Raw genomic sequence first — 16,870 nt, 5'->3', positions numbered from 1 at the left:
GGACATTAGAGAGAATGCAGCTTTAAGTGGAGTCTCCTCCTGCTGGACATTAGAGAGAATGCAGCTTTAAGTGGAGTCTCCTCCTGCTGGACATTAGAGAGAACGCAGCTTTAAGTGGACATTAGAGAGAATGCAGCTTAACTGAACATTAGAGAGAATGCAGCTTTAAGTGGACATTAGAGAGAACACAGCTTTAAGTGAAAGTACCTCCTTTATTTTGACTGAACTTTAAATGAACAAACATTTAAATCTGATTTTTGAAGCAACAAAAATAAAATCTGTGAACTTTGGTTTTAACAGGAAACGGCGTTTGAACACTTCCTGGATAAAAAGTCCGTTGCTACGGCGACGACCCTCCAGCGTCCGCCTCAGGCCGCCCGTCCACCAGCGTGCAGTGGAAGCGCTCCCTGAAGGCGTCCAGCAGATGGGGCACGGCCTCGTCCACGCCCACGTCCCTCTGCAGCTCGCCGCTCAGCGAGGTCACGCCTTTACCCTCCACGCCGCACGGCACGATGTGTCCGAACCACGACATGTCGGTGTTACAGTTCAGAGCCAGGCCGTGAGACGTGACGTAGCGCCCGCAGTGGATCCCTGCGAGACACGGAGAGGGAGCGGGCTCATGAGACCACAGGTGCACACGACCACACGCACGACCACACGACCACGCGCTCACATGACCACACGACCACACGCTCACATGACCACACGACCACACGCTCACACGACCACACGCACGACCACGGGTTCACACGTTCATGGCGCCCAGAAAGACTTTTCATTGACCAAAGCCCTGTTAGGCGAGATTAGCTTAAAGCTGCAGTCCTGCAGATGGAGTTGACTCTCACGCCCCTCCCCCTCTCCCATCGAGTGCTCGTCTGTGCACGTGCACCAGATTCCTGTGAACGCGCCCGTGTCTTCTCTCATCATACACAGCAGAGCACACGCTACATGGAGCTAGGCTGCTAACTCACTCACAGATAGCTGCTAACATTTAGCGTATGCTAGCTCGGGGCGTGTGCCTGTGGTACTGTAACATGATTGGGGGGGGCGGGGGGGGGTCTGAGGCGCGTGGTCGTACCGATGGCGCAGATCTTGTTGTCTCGGACCCAGACTCCCGTGTGAGGAGACGTCGACGCTTGGATCCCAAACCTGCTGCAGACGGAGACGATGGTCTGCTCCAGCTCACTGACGTACCAACGCACGCTCTGAGGAACACAGGACACAGCTTTAAGTGGACATCAGAGAGAAGGCAGCTTTAAGTGGACATCAGAGAGAAGGCAGCTTTAAGTGGACATCAGAGAGACGGCAGCTTTAAGTGGACATCAGAGAGGATGCAGCTTTAAGTGGAGTCTCCTCCTGCTGGACATTAGAGAGAATGCAGCTTTAAGTGGAGTCTCCTCCTGCTGGACATTAGAGAGAATGCAGCTTTAAGTGGAGTCTCCTCCTGCTGGACATTAGAGAGAATGCAGCTTTAAGTGGAGTCTCCTCCTGCTGGACATTAGAGAGAATGCAGCTTTAAGTGAACATTAGAGCGAGTGCAGCTTTAAGTGAACATTAGAGAGAATGCAGCTTTAAGTGGACATTAGAGAGAATGCAGCTTTAAGTGGAGTCTCCTCCTGCTGGACATTAGAGAGAATGCAGCTTTAAGTGGACATTAGAGAGAATGCAGCTTTAAGTGGACATTAGAGAGAATGCAGCTTTAAGTGGACATTAGAGAGAGTTCAGCTTTAAGTGAACATTAGAGAGAATGCAGCTTTAAGTGGACATTAGAGAGAGTTCAGCTTTAAGTGAACATTAGAGAGAATGCAGCTTTAAGTGGAGTCTCCTCCTGCTGGACATTAGAGAGAGTGCAGCTTTAAGTGGACATTAGAGAGAATGCAGCTTTAAGTGGACATTAGAGAGAATGCAGCTTTAAGTGGAGTCTCCTCCTGCTGGACATTAGAGAATGCAGCTTTAAGTGGACATTAGAGAGTGCAGCTTTAAGTGGACATTAGAGAGAGTGCAGCTTTAAGTGGACATTAGAGAGAATGCAGCTTTAAGTGGACATTAGAGAGAATGCAGCTTTAAGTGGACATTAGAGAGAGTTCAGCTTTAAGTGAACATTAGAGAGAATGCAGCTTTAAGTGGACATTAGAGAGAGTTCAGCTTTAAGTGAACATTAGAGAGAATGCAGCTTTAAGTGGAGTCTCCTCCTGCTGGACATTAGAGAGAGTGCAGCTTTAAGTGGACATTAGAGAGAATGCAGCTTTAAGTGGACATTAGAGAGAATGCAGCTTTAAGTGGACATTAGAGAGAATGCAGCTTTAAGTGGAGTCTCCTCCTGCTGGACATTAGAGAGAATGCAGCTTTAAGTGGACATTAGAGAGTGCAGCTTTAAGTGGACATTAGAGAGAGTGCAGCTTTAAGTGGACATTAGAGAGTGCAGCTTTAAGTGGACATTAGAGAGTGCAGCTTTAAGTGGACATTAGAGAGAGTGCAGCTTTAAGTGGACATTAGAGAGAATGCAGCTTTAAGTGGACATTAGAGAGAATGCAGCTTTAAGTGTACATTAGAGAGAGTGCAGCTTTAAGTGTACATTAGTTAGAGTGCAGCTTTAAGTGAACATTAGTTAGAGTGCAGCTTTAAGTGTGTATTAAGCTGAAACGTGACCCGGTCCAGACCTTCTTGAAGCTGCCCAGGTGGAGGAGCGGGTAGCAGACCAGCTGCCCCGGCCCGTGGAAGGTGATGAGTCCCCCCCGGTTGGTGCGGTGGACCTCGGCCCCCAGCAGGCGGAGGCGGTCCAGCAGCGGGGCCGGGTACGGGCTGTGGCGGATCCCGGTGGTGTAGACCGGCGGGTGCTCACACAGCAGCAGGGCGTGTGCCGCCGGACCGGACCGGTGCCGGTTCACGTAGACTTGCTGCAGCCGCAGAGCCTCCTGGTAGGAGACCAGGCCCAGGCGGACCACCTCCACCACCGGCCTGCTGCCCTGCATCCAGGACCGGACCCGACCAGGACACCAGGACCAGACCCAGACCAGGTCACCAGGAGCAGAACCAGACCAGGACACCAGGACTGGAACCAGACCAGGACACCAGGACCGAAGCCAGACCAGGACACCAGGAGCAGAACCAGACCAGGACACCAGGAGCAGAACCAGACCAGGACACCAGGACCAGAACCAGACCAGGACACCAGGAGCAGAACCAGACCAGGACACCAGGACCGAAGCCAGACCAGGACACCAGGACCGGAACCAGACCAGGACACCAGGAGCAGAACCAGACCAGGACACCAGGAGCAGAACCAGACCAGGACACCAGGACCGAAGCCAGACCAGGACACCAGGAGCAGAACCAGACCAGGACACCAGGAGCAGAACCAGACCAGGACACCAGGACCAGAACCAGACCAGGACACCAGGAGCAGAACCAGACCAGGACACCAGGACTGGAACCAGACTAGCACACCAGGAGCAGAACCAGACTAGGACACCAGGACTGGACCCGGACCAGGACTAGACCCAGACCAGGACACCCGGACACCAGGACTGGAACCAGACCAGGACACCAGGACCGGAACCAGACCAGGACACCAGGAGCGGAACCAGAGCAGGACTGGACCCGGACCCGGACTGGGACTAGACCAGGACCCGTATATAAACAGTATGATCAGAGTCTGACCTCTCAGCTCTCTCTGCTCCTCTCTCCGTGCGCCGCCATTGTTGTTGTTCTTCTTCCTCGACGGTGACGTTGTGCATTTCCGGTTTGTGCTTTTCACAATAAAACCACATCACATTCACTAGAAATGTGTATTAACGATCTGAGTTTCAACATTTAATGTTAAAACAAACTTTTATTGTTTGAAGTCATTCAAACATGTTATTTAGTGTAGATTTGCATCATTTTGTGTCATTTTTTAGTCATTTCCGGTCGTTTTAGTTCTAGTTTAAAAAACAGTAAAACTGTTTTAAAAACAATAAAAACAATAAAAATAAAAGTGTTAAAAGACAGTAAATCAAACTCAAAGTAAAAACAATAAACGGGAGTAAAGTGAAACGCAGCCAATAAATAAAAAGGTTTATTTTTTTAAATCATTAAAAAAACAAACGCGTTTTATTTTGAAGGCGACATTTTCAGGCTCGAGCTCGGCGGCCTGCACGGGCACGCGCGCCGGCCCCGGGAGGGCGGGGTTTGTTGTGAGGGAGAAGACTCAGCAGGGAAGATGGCGACCGCGGGGTCCGCCGAGAGGCCGGGCCGACGGGCCAGCGCCGCCGCCGCCGCCGGGAGGCACCGGGCCGGGGCCGGAGCAGGACCCGGGGCCGGAGCAGGGGCAGGAGCCGGAGCCGGAGCCGGACCCGGGGCCGGAGCCGGAGCCGGAGCCGGGTCCATCCCCCCAGACAACGAGGCGAAGAAGAAGGGCTCTGCGTGCGCGGAGGGGCAGCCCGGCGGCGGCAGCCCGCCCTGCGGACACCCGGCCTGCGGAGCGGAGCGGCTCCGGAGGAGGAGTGACCCCGAGAGGAGCAGCAGCAGGCCGGGCAGGAGGGACTGCGACAGCCGCAGAGGTGAGTGTGTTCGCCGGGGAAGCTCCGGCTCCGCAGCCCGCTGCCGCAGCTCCGCAGCCCGCTGCCGCAGCTCCGCAGCCCGGGTCCAGGGGCCGTTAGTGTCCCTGTTGTTCCAGAGCAGAGGTTTTTACCTGCTGTTTGTTCACAGACGTGATTAAAAACACGGATATTAATATTAAATATAAATAATAAAGTTAATAATAAAAGATGAAATAGTTAATGATCGTTATTATTGAGTTGAGGGTGAAAGAGCTGAGAGAGACTTGTCCGGACACGTTCAGCTGCTGCTGCTCCAACACTGTTCATGTTAATACTGTTATTAATGTAATATAATATTATTATTGTTATTATTGTTATTATTATTACAGTGTTATTATTAATGTGGTTATGTTCAGCTGGAGCGCGACTAAGTATTAGTATTAATAATATTATTATTGTTATTATAAATGCTTCATTATTATTAATACTTTTATTATTAACGTCATATTATTATTAATAATTGTATTATTGATGTTTTATTTTTGTGAATAATAAAACAGCTGGAGCAGCGGGTGGACCACAACTGTTATTACTATTATTATTATTGTTGTATTATTTTTAATTATGTTGTTAATTATGTTGTTAATGTCACTTAAGTATTTATTATTATTATAAATATTATTTACACATGTTATTATTATTAATGTGTCTCAGTTGAGTTTAACTTGACTTCATCTGTTTTATCATTATTATATTTATTGTTATATTATTATTAATATCATTATTGACCTTATTCATGTTATTAATGAGTTTATTTAAATAAAGCTGCTGAACGGAGGAAAAATCAAACATCTGCAAAAATATAAAAACAATAAATGTGGAAAAATAATAAATAGTTTAAATTAATGTGAAGAAAATAATAAATGAGAATTAAAAGCATTTTTATTTAGTTTCACTTTTTATTTTTTTACTTTTATTTATTTTGACAATTTTATTATTTATGATTTTATGTATTTTAATTAAATTTCCACATCTATTACAATTATTTACTTATTGAACCTTTTTATTCTTTAACACCCTGAGCGTCAGTGCGGCCGTTGAATCTGTGGCAGGAGGATGTTTGTTGTTATTTAAACATTATTAATATTGTTAAAGTTATTAAAAAGATATTTAATCACTTCCTGTTTCTCAGAGTTCTTCGTTTTTCCGGCTCTCGTCTCAAAAACCTGCGACCTTTGGAGCGGACCAGGGAGACACAGGGTGAGTGCTGCTTCCTCCCACGCTCAGCGAACGCACCGCGCTCCACACCAGCTCCAGACCCCCCAACCACGCTCCAGACCCCCCAACCACGCTCCAGACCCCCCAACCACGCTCCAGACCCCCCAACCACGCTCCAGACCAGCTCCAGACCCCCCAACCACGCTCCAGACCAGCTCCAGACCCCCCAACCACGCTCCAGACCCCCCAACCACGCTCCACACTAGCTCCAGACCCCCAACTACGCTCCAGACCCCCCAACTACGCTCCAGACCCCCCAACCACGCTCCAGACCAGCTCCAGACCCCCCAACCACGCTCCAGACCAGCTCCAGACCCCCCAACCACGCTCCAGACCAGCTCCAGACCCCCCAACCACGCTCCAGACCCCCCAACCACGCTCCAGACCCCCCAACCACGCTCCAGACCAGCTCCAGACCCCCCAACCACGCTCCAGACCAGCTCCAGACCCCCCAACCACGCTCCAGACCCCCCAACCACGCTCCACACTAGCTCCAGACCCCCAACTACGCTCCAGACCCCCCAACTACGCTCCAGACCCCCCAACCACGCTCCAGACCAGCTCCAGACCCCCCAACCACGCTCCAGACCAGCTCCAGACCCCCCAACCACGCTCCAGACCAGCTCCAGACCCCCAACCACGCTCCAGACCAGCTCCAGACCAGCTCCAGACCAGCTCCAGACCCCCCAACCCAAGGCCAGACCCCCCAACCACGCTCCAGACCCCCCAACTACGCTTAAGACCCCCCAACTACGCTCCAGACTACGCTCCAGACCCCCCAACTACGCTTAAGACCCCCCAACTACGCTCCAGACTACGCTCCAGACCCCCCAACTACGCTCCAGACCCCCTAACCACGCTCCAGACCCCCTAACCACGCTCCAGACCCCCCAACTACACTTAAGACCCCCCAACTACGCTCCAGACTACGCTCCAGACCCCCCAACTACGCTTAAGACCCCCCAACTACGCTCCAGACTACGCTCCAGACCCCCCAACTACGCTCCAGACCCCCCCAACCACGCTCCAGACCCCCTAACCACGCTCCAGACCCCCCAACTACGCTTAAGACCCCCCAACTACGCTCCAGACCCCCCAACTACGCTTAAGACCCCCCAACTACGCTCCAGACTACGCTCCAGACCCCCCAACTACGCTCCAGACCCCCTAACCACGCTCCAGACCCCCTAACCACGCTCCAGACCCCCCAACTACACTTAAGACCCCCCAACTACGCTCCAGACTACGCTCCAGACCCCCCAACTACGCTTAAGACCCCCCAACTACGCTCCAGACTACGCTCCAGACCCCCCAACTACGCTCCAGACCCCCCCAACCACGCTCCAGACCCCCTAACCACGCTCCAGACCCCCCAACTACGCTTAAGACCCCCCAACTACGCTCCAGACCCCCCAACTACGCTTAAGACCCCCCAACTACGCTCCAGACTACGCTCCAGACCCCCCAACTACGCTCCAGACTACGCTCCAGACCCCCCCAACCACGCTCCAGACCCCCCACCTACGCTCCAGACCCCCCACCTGATTAAACCCGTCTGTCTCTCTGCAGGGCGTCCTGTCGGACTCGGAGAACGAGGAGCCGGTCAGCCGGAGGGTCAGGACGGTGTCGGCGTTCGTCAGGAGGACCAGGACCTTCACAGGGTGAGTCCTGGTCTCAGGGGACGGGACCAGACCATCGTGAACCCACTCTGACTGCATCTCTTCTTCTTCTTCTTCTTCTTCTTCTGCTTCTTCTTCAGTGGTGCTCAGAGGAGTCAGAGCTGCACCGACCCGGTGGAGGACCGAGGGGGGAAGCTGAAGGTCTGGGCCCAGCCGGCGCTCATGGACCGGGTACGTCTGGGGTCCTGGGGAACAAACGTTAAATTATTAATTATCACCTCTGATTAACGATGGTTCTGAACCTAAACCCTGTCCCTGTCCCCGTGGTCCGTCAGGGGGGCATCGGTCACAGCTTCACCGCGGGGATCCTCCTCTCCTCGGAGAACAGTCGCTCGGCCTCCGCTCCCATCACCGCCCCCGACCGGAGGCTCACGTGGCGAGCGGTGGTCTCGTCGGCGTCGACTCCTCTGGGCCTCCCTCCGCCGCGGCCCGAGCGCTCCATCAGCCCGGAGAGCAACGACAGCATCTCCGAGGAGCTCAACCACTTCAAGCCCATCGTCTGCTCGCCGTGCACGCCGCCCAAACGCCTGCCCGACGGCCGCCTGATGGAGCCCGCCATCGTCAAGTCCACGCCCAGGAACCTGACCCGCGGCCTGCAGAAGGCCACCAGCTACGAGGCGAGTCCCGCCGTCCTGCAGAAGTGGAGGCAGATCGAGCTCGACCGCCAGAGCCTCAAGGTGAACTCCAAGGCCACGCTGACGAGCCCGGTCAACGAGCTCCACGGCAAGACCGGCGGCGGGGGGGAGGACGCGAAGACCCGTCGGTCCCCGGCGGGGCGGGACGGAGACGGGGTGACGGCCGTCAACAAGAGGAGGCTGCTGTTCGACCCCCCGACCGGAGACACGGACGCCTTCCAGAAACAGTCTGTAAAGATCCGGGTCCCTGCGATTCGCTACAGCAGCGAGACTTTCAGAGCGAGTTCGGACTTCGAGCCGCCCGTCGGCACCCCCGAATCCTGCAGCGGCGGCGGCGCACTGTTTAGCCGTAAACAGTCGTTCTCACCGTACACGAAGAACTCTGGTTTCCAGTCCTGTAAGTTGGTGCCAAAGGACTCGCAGAGTCCCAGGAAGGAGTGCGACAGTAGCCTCCGCAACCAGTCTACCTCAAGGAGGGGCAAGAAACGGGAGCAGAAGACCAAACACCTGGACTCGGAGCGGGACTCGGACCTGAAGAGGAGCCGGTCGGTCGGCCAGGACGCCTTCGACGAGCGCTACGTGCGTCAGATCCAGCAGGAGCGCCAGGACCGAGCCATCGCCCTGAAGCTGCAGAGACAGTTCGACCTCGAGAACCAGAGCGTCAACCGCCGCAGGAGCCCCGGGGACAAGTACTTCCTGCGGTCCTGGATGTCCAATCAGAACCGCAGGAGGCGTGGCCTGAGGAGATCCCGACGAATCAGCAAGAAGCACTAGAGGGGAGGCGGTCTGGGACTCGTTTATGCAAAGTGACGAAAGGTTTGAATGTTTTTTACACGACTGAGGACGTTTCCTCCGATCATCGCTCGTTTTGATCTTTTCACCAGCAAATCACCAAAACCAGACTGTTAGTGACACACGAGGGGGGTCTGAGGCTTCAGGGGTCTGAGGCTTCAGGGGTCTCTGGGGTCTGAGGCTTCAGGGGTCTGAGGCTTCAGGGGTCTCTGGGGTCTGAGGCTTCAGGGGTCTCTGGGGTCTGAGGCTTCAGGGGTCTGAGGCTTCAGGGGTCTCTGGGGTCTGAGGCTTCAGGGGTCTCTGGGGTCTGAGGCTTCAGGGGTCTGAGGCTTCAGGGGTCTCTGGGGTCTGAGGCTTCAGGGGTCTCTGGGGTCTGAGGCTTCGGGGGTCTCTGGGGTCTGAGGCTTCAGGGGTCTCTGAGGTCTGAGGCTTCAGGGGTCTCTGGGGTCTGAGGCTTCAGGGGTCTCTGGGGTCTGAGGCTTCAGGGGTCTCTGGGGTCTGAGGCTTCAGGGGTCTCTGGGGTCTGAGGCTTCGGGGGTCTCTGGGGTCTGAGGCTTCAGGGGTCTCTGGGGTCTGAGGCTTCAGGGGTCTCTGGGGTCTGAGGCTTCAGGGGTCTCTGGGGTCTGAGGCTTCAGGGGTCTCTGGGGTCTGAGGCTTCAGGGGTCTCTGGGGTCTGAGGCTTCAGGGGTCTGAGGCTTCAGGGGTCCCTGGGGTCTGAGGCTTCAGGGGTCTCTGGGGTCTGAGGCTTCAGGGGTCTGAGGCTTCAGGGGTCTCTGGGGTCTGAGGCTTCAGGGGTCTCTGGGGTCTCGGGTCCTGAATCAGGAACAAATAAGAAAGAAGAATGAAATAAATTTAATTTATTTTATGTTTTTTTAATTGAAAAGTACAAAGAGACACAAAACAACCACAAAGAGACAAAACAACTACAAAGAGACACAAAACAACCATAAAGAGACACAAAACAACCACAAAGAGACACAAAACAACCACAAAGAGACAAAACAACCACAAAGAGACACAAAACAACCACAAAGAGACACAAAACAACCACAAAGAGACACAAAACAACCACAAAGAGACACAAAACAACCAAAAAGAGACACTAAACAACTACAAAGAGACACAAAACAACCACAAAGAGACACAAAACAACTACAAAGAGACACAAAACAACTACAAAGAGACACAAAACAACTACAAAGAGACACAAACAACCACAAAGACACAAAACAACTACAAAGAGACACAAAACAACCACAAAGAGACACAAAACAACCACAAAGAGACACAAAACAACTACAAAGAGACACACAACAACCACAAAGAGACACAAAACAACCACAAAGAGACACAAAACAACTACAAAGAGACACAAAACAACTACAAAGAGACACAAAACAACTACAAAGAGACACAAAACAACTACAAAGAGACACAAAACAACCACAAAGAGACACAAAACAACTACAAAGAGACACAAAACAACCACAAAGACACAAAACAACTACAAAGAGACACAAAACAACTACAAAGAGACACACAACAACTACAGAGACACAAAACAACTACAGAGACACACAACAACCACAAAGAGACACAAAACAACTACAAAGAGACACACAACAACCACAAAGAGACACAAAACAACCACAAAGAGACACAAAACAACCACAAAGAGACACAAAACAGCCACAAAGAGACACAAAACAACCACAAAGAGACACAAAACAACTACAAAGAGACACAAAACAACCACAAAGAGACACAAAACAACCACTAAGAGACACAAAACAACTACGAAGAGACACAAAACAACAACAAAGAGACACAAAACAACTACAAAGAGACACAAAACAACCACAAAGAGACACAAAACAACCACAAAGAGACAAAACAACCACAAAGAGACACAAAACAACCACAAAGAGACATAAAACAACTACAAAGAGACACAAAACAACCACAAAGAGACACAAAACAACCACAAAGAGACACAAAACAACCACAAAGAGACACAAAACGACTACAAAGAGACACAAAACAACTACAAAGAAACAAAACAACCACAAAGAGACACAAAACAACTACAAAGAGACACAAAACAACTACAAAGAGACACAAAACGACCACAAAGAGACACAAAACAACCACAAAGAGACACAAAACAACCACAAAGAGACACAAAACAACTACAAAGAGACACAAAACAACCACAAAGAGACACAAAACAACCACAAAGAGACACAAAACAACTACAAAGAGACACAAAACAACTACAAAGAGACACAAAACAACCACAAAGAGACACAAAACGACCACGAAGAGACACAAAACAACCACAAAGAGACACAAAACAACCACAAAGAGACACAAAACAACTACAAAGAGACACAAAACAACCACAAAGAGACACAAAACAACCACAAAGAGACACAAAACAACTACAAAGAGACACAAAACAACTACAAAGAGACACAAAACAACCACAAAGAGACACAAAACAACTACAAAGAGACACAACACAACCACAAAGAGACACAAAACAACTACAAAGACACAAAGTTGAACCCGTTTCCACATTAAGCTTCAATCATTCATTTGAATTCTTCTTCTTTGTTGTTTCTGTCGTCAGAGCGTTTATGATGATGATGATGATGTTGTTGTTGTTGTTGTTTGTTTGTTTGTTTGTTGACGGAGTTTCTCTGAAGGGCTTTTTTATTTTTACTGACGCCGCACGAGCTTTACCCTCGACACTGATGCACATTTTATAAAGAGAGAGTGTGTGTGTGTGTGTGTCCCTGTGTGTGTGTGTGTGTGTCCCTGTGTGTGTGTGTCCCTGTGTGTGTGTGTGTGTGTGTGTGTGTCCCTGTGTGTGTGTGTGTGTGTCCCTGTGTGAGTGTGTGTGTGTCCCTGTGTGTGTGTCCCTGTGTGTGTGTGTTTGTGTCCCTGTGTGAGTGTGTGTGTGTCCCTGTGTGTGTGTGTGTGTGTCCCTGTGTGAGTGTGTGTGTGTCCCTGTGTGTGTGTGTCTGACCCTGCGTGTGTGTGTGTGTGTGTCCGTCCCTGTATGTGTGTGTGTGTGTGTTGGTGCCAAATGTCTGATGAAATGTTAATAATGAATAATTCAGAAACACCTGCGTCGTGTCGTCTTTAACAACAGTTACAGTCACAATGAATCATAATAATTATTATTTCTTATAAATATATTTTTATTAATAATTAAATAATGAGTTCAGTGCTGAACATGAAATATGATTTATTATAAAGTTAAAAGTTCATAAAAAAAAATCTACTTTTCTAACATTCAGAAAAATCAACTTTTCAAAATAAAACAGAAATAATAAAGTTAATAAAGAATATTATGGACCGATCACAGAATATAAATAATTATATATTAATATTTAAAAGTCATTGAAATTATTTTCTCGTGTTTATTTGATAAAAAAAATATATTTTTCTGTGTTTTTATTGATTTTATTTGTGCGCGGGCAAAGACACAGGAGCGCGCACGCTGCCGGTCGGACGTGATGACGTCACCGCGGTCCTACGTGTTGTGTTTTTAAAAATCTCGCTGAGCCAATCAGAAGCGGCCAGGTCACAGGGGCCGCGCTCAGACGAGGCGAATGGAGGGAGGCTGAGACATTTACTCATATAACTACATGTCTCAGCCTCATTCTGTTCGCCTTTAAATATATTTATTATAAAATAAATAAATCACTTTATGTATATTTCTATTCAAAGACACGAGGCTGAAAGTGTTTTACTCGTTATAAAATGAAGATTTTTAATTATTAAAAACACCATAAATCATGAAATACTGATCATGGAGGAGCGGGAGAAAAGAAGGTTTAAATATGTGAATTTAATCTTTATTGTTATTATTATTATATATTATTCTCTCGTTTTAATTTGATTTACAGATTTGAAATAAACAGTTGAAATAAAATAACATAAATTAAAATGTAAAAAGACACTTTCTGTTAAAAAGCAGTGAATAATATTAAAAATAATTAGAATAACGTAAATATAAAAAGATAGTAAGATATATTTTAAAAGGGAATTAATGATAATAAAATAACATAAATTAAAATGTGAATAAAACAGTCATTAGTCACATTTAATTTATTTTGAAGTGAATAAAACATTTAAAACATAAAGACTCTCGTTCTCGGTGTTACTGCGCATGTGTCGCACCGCGGGCTCAGCCATTTCCGTTGTCGTGTCGCAGCCTCCTTCCATCCGCCGTGAGTCTGTGCGGAAGTGAAGAAGAGAAGATGGCGGCCGCAGGAAGGAACGGGAAACCCGGGCTCCTGGAGAAAGTGAGAGCCGCAGATTCTCCGTTTTTACACAGAGAGAAAGAAAATGAGAAGTTTTGTTTTCTGACGGAAGTTAAAGGTTAAAGGTCACGGTTAAAGCGCGCGGAGGCACGTTAGCATACTGAGCTAAGGCTAGCCCGCTGAGCTAACGCTAGCTTAGCGGGCTAACGCTAGCTCAGTATGCTAACGCTAGCTTTCTAAAGAACCGTTATGTTAAATTCAGGTTCAGGTGTGAATCTGTTTGTTCGTGTTGTTGTTGTTTTTGTTGGTTTCCTCTTTAAACAGCAGCCGGATGTAGAATGAACTGTTTCCGGTTGTTCCAGGCAGCAGCTGCTTTAACACGTTAAACACAAACAGATGGAAGAAGAAGAAGATTCACAACAAAGTGGATAAAACTAAAGATCCTGAGACTCAAACTCATATAATAATAAATATTAAAGAGAGTAACGAGCTCTCAGAGTCTCTGTTAAAGTTAAAACATTAAAATATTAAAATAATAAGTTTGTGTCTCAGAATCTGGAGTTTGTACGGAAGTAAATCCGTGGCGTTGGATTTCCAAATTAAAACCATATTAATTTCTAGCGCTGAGTTTTTCTGTATTTCAGTATTTATCTGAATGTTTTGACTGAATTTAACGTTTTTTTTTGTTCATAAATTCAAACATTAAATGAATTAATGTTTTAAACAAACACAGGCTAAATACAAAGTATAAAATGCAACGTTATAAATTCAAACTTAAGGATTTCAGAGTTAAAACATTTAATTCCTCTTTAATATTTGAAGGATTTTATTGTTTCCTCTTTGTTTGAGTTTCTCTGTAAATAGTTTTATTAAAGAAGTTTTATAAATAAAGCTTTTATTAATAAAGTTTTATTGAGAGGAAACCTTAAAAACAGAGACGCTCGTGTGTTTCAGTGGAGGATCGATGAAAAACCCGTGAAAATCGACAAATGGGACGGAGCGGCCGTGAAGAACTCTCTGGACGACGCCGCCAAGAAGGTGGGCTTTTATTCTGAAACTCCACTCTGATGAAGGTGGGCTTTTATTCTGAAACTCCACCCTGATGAAGGTGGGCTTTTATTCTGAAACTCCACTCTGATGAAGGTGGGCTTTTATTCTGAAACTCCACCCTGATGAAGGTGGGCTTTTATTCTGAAACTCCACTCTGATGAAGGTGGGCTTTTATTCTGAAACTCCACTCTGATGAAGGTGTGCTTTTATTCTGAAACTCCACACTGATGTAGGTGGGCTTTTATTCTGAAACTCCACCCTGATGAAGGTGGGCTTTTATTCTGAAAATCCACCCTGATGGAGGTGGGCTTTTATTCTGAAACTCCACCCTGATGCAGGTGGGCTTTTATTCTGAAACTCCACCCTGATGAAGGTGGGCTTTTATTCTGAAACTCCACCCTGATGAAGGTGGGCTTTTATTCTGAAACTAAACGTTGATACTTATTATAAACAGTGGATAAAGGTGGGCTTTTATTTTGAAACGATGTTGAGCCCCATTATAAAGAGTTGAGGTGCTTTTATTGTGAAGCTCTGATGATGTCACTAACAGTGGCGTTGGCGTGGCGGCGGCGCCCCCTTCAGGTGCTGCTGGAGAAGTACGGTTACGTGGAGAACTTCGGGCTGGTGGACGGACGCCTGGTCATCTGCACCGTGTCGTGCCTGTTCGCCATGCTGGCGCTGGTCTGGGACTTCCTGCACCCGTTCCCCGAGTCCAGACCCGTGCTCGCCTTCTGCGTCATCTCATATCCTTTCACAGGAAGTCTGTGAGTGTGGCGGCTGTGTTGTTGTTGTGTCCCGGTCCTCCTGGTCCTCGTGGACCTCCTGGTCCTGGTGGTCCCTGTGGCCCCCCGGTGCCGGCGGTGGCGGTTGCGTCCCTTAACGCGCTCACGTACTTCATCATGATGGGGGTCCTGACTCTGTACACGTCGTACACGGAGAAGAACATCTTCCTGGTGTCTCTGCAGAGGGACCCTGCAGGGATGGACCCGGACCACCTGTGGCAGCTCTCCTCCTCCCTCAAGAGGTCTGACCCTTACCCAGCATGCACCTGTGTCTGACCCTTACCCAGCATGCACCTGTGTCTGACCCTTACCCAGCATGCACCTCTGTGTCTGACCTTTACCCATTAGCATCACTGTTACTATCATTAGCATTGTTGTAAGCATCGCTGTTACCATTGTTAGCATCATTTTTTAGCATCGCTGTTACCATAGTTAGCTCCGTTGTTAGCATTGCTGTTAGCATCGCTGTTACTTTCATTAGCATTGCTGTTAGCATCGCTGTTACTATCATTAGCATCATTTTTTAGCATCGCTGTTACCATCGTTAGCTCCGTTGTTAGCATTGCAGTTAGCATCGCTGTTACTATCATTAGCATCATTGTTAGCATCGCTGTTACTATCATTAGCATCATTGTTAGCATCGCTGTTACTATCATTAGCATCATTGTTAGCATCGCTGTTACCATCATAAGTGTTGTAAGCATCGCTGTTATCATCATTCGCTCCGTTGTTAGCATCGTTGTTAGCACTGCTGTTAGCATCATTGTTAGCATTGCTGTTAGCATCGTCGTTGGCATGGTCATTATGGTCGACCAACGGGCTCAGAGACGAGACAATGTTACCACGCCAAACCAGACTGTTGCCTCAGTAACGTGTGTGTGTGTGTGTGTGTGTGTGTGTGTGTGTGTGTGTGTGTGTGTGTGTGTGTGTGTGTGTGTGTGTGTGTGTGTGTGTGTGTGTGTGTGTGTGTGTGTGTGTGTGTGTGTGTGTGTGTGTGTGTGTGTGTGTGTGTGTGTGTGTGTGTGTGTGTCTGTGTGTGTGTGTGTGTGTGTGTGTGTGTCAGGTTCGATGACCAGTACACTCTCCGCGTCTCCTTCATCGATGGAAAGTCGAGAAAGTGTCGTGAGGCCGACTTCACGAAGTCCGTGTCAGCGTTTTTCGACGACGACGGGACTTTGTCCATGGACCAGTTTGAGAAGTGTGTGTCGAGGCTGCACGACACGCTGGCGTCCGACAAGAAGAGCAAGTAACACGCCTCCACAGCCACGCCCACACACACGCCCACACACACGCCGCCGTCAGCGCTCCACAGGCTGCGTTCAAGGACGCCCGGTCATCAGAGTTCTCCTGAAGCATCCAACCTCTTTATTCACAGGAGAAGAAGAAGAAAGTGACAACAACAACAAAAACAACAACAACAACAACGATCGTTTGTTTTCAGCTGTTTCTCATCGGTGTTTTTAATCTTTTTAATTTTTGTTTTTGTTTGAACGGTTTGAATCCTGTTTGCTTTCCCTCTGTTAGCATCTGTGTTAGCATCATTAACATTGTTGTTAGCATCGTTGTTACCATCGTTGTTGACATCGTTGTTAGCATCGTTAGCATCATTGTTAGCATCGTTAACAGTGTTGTCAGCATCGTTGTTACCATCGTTAACATCGTTGTTAGCATCATTAGCATCGGTGTTAGCATCACTGTTAGCATGGTGGTTAGCATTGTTGTTAACATCATTGTTAGCATTGTTAACATTGCTGTTAGCATCACTGTTAGCATGGTGGTTAGCGTTCTCAAAGATGGAGGCTGTTACAGGAAGTGCAGATGATTGACAGCTGTGAACTGAACTTTAATAAAAACTCGTTT

The 16,870-nt window shown here is 48.3% G+C and overlaps 3 protein-coding genes across 3 annotated transcripts; 2 read left to right on the top strand and 1 right to left on the bottom strand.

Moving 5' to 3' along the window:
- Positions 1-117: 117 nt before the first annotated feature.
- lipt2 (lipoyl(octanoyl) transferase 2) lies at positions 118-3,706 on the bottom strand. The gene is made up of 3 exons (XM_083913425.1): positions 2,661-3,706; positions 1,079-1,205; positions 118-591 (listed from the first exon to the last, which is right to left on the bottom strand). Exons 1-3 carry the CDS (start codon positions 2,970-2,972, stop codon positions 341-343), a joined length of 690 nt encoding a protein of 229 aa, XP_083769551.1. The 5' UTR covers positions 2,973-3,706; the 3' UTR covers positions 118-340.
- Positions 3,707-4,185: 479 nt separating this feature from the next.
- rnf169 (ring finger protein 169) lies at positions 4,186-9,031 on the top strand. The gene is made up of 5 exons (XM_083913428.1): positions 4,186-4,541; positions 5,713-5,780; positions 7,368-7,459; positions 7,558-7,648; positions 7,753-9,031. Exons 1-5 carry the CDS (start codon positions 4,202-4,204, stop codon positions 8,884-8,886), a joined length of 1,725 nt encoding a protein of 574 aa, XP_083769554.1. The 5' UTR covers positions 4,186-4,201; the 3' UTR covers positions 8,887-9,031.
- A 4,117-nt stretch (positions 9,032-13,148) lies between these two features.
- spcs2 (signal peptidase complex subunit 2) lies at positions 13,149-16,870 on the top strand. The gene is given in 5 exon segments (XM_083913363.1): positions 13,149-13,220; positions 14,133-14,216; positions 14,811-14,979; positions 14,982-15,252; positions 16,074-16,870. Coding segments are annotated over 5 exon segments (756 nt in total). The 5' UTR covers positions 13,149-13,175; the 3' UTR covers positions 16,261-16,870.

This window comes from Echiichthys vipera (genome assembly GCF_963691815.1).
Source record: "Echiichthys vipera genome assembly, chromosome: 5".
NCBI lineage: Eukaryota > Metazoa > Chordata > Actinopteri > Perciformes > Trachinidae > Echiichthys > Echiichthys vipera.
Note: the sequence above shows the minus strand (reverse complement) of the source record. Positions and strands in the feature narration are given on the sequence as shown.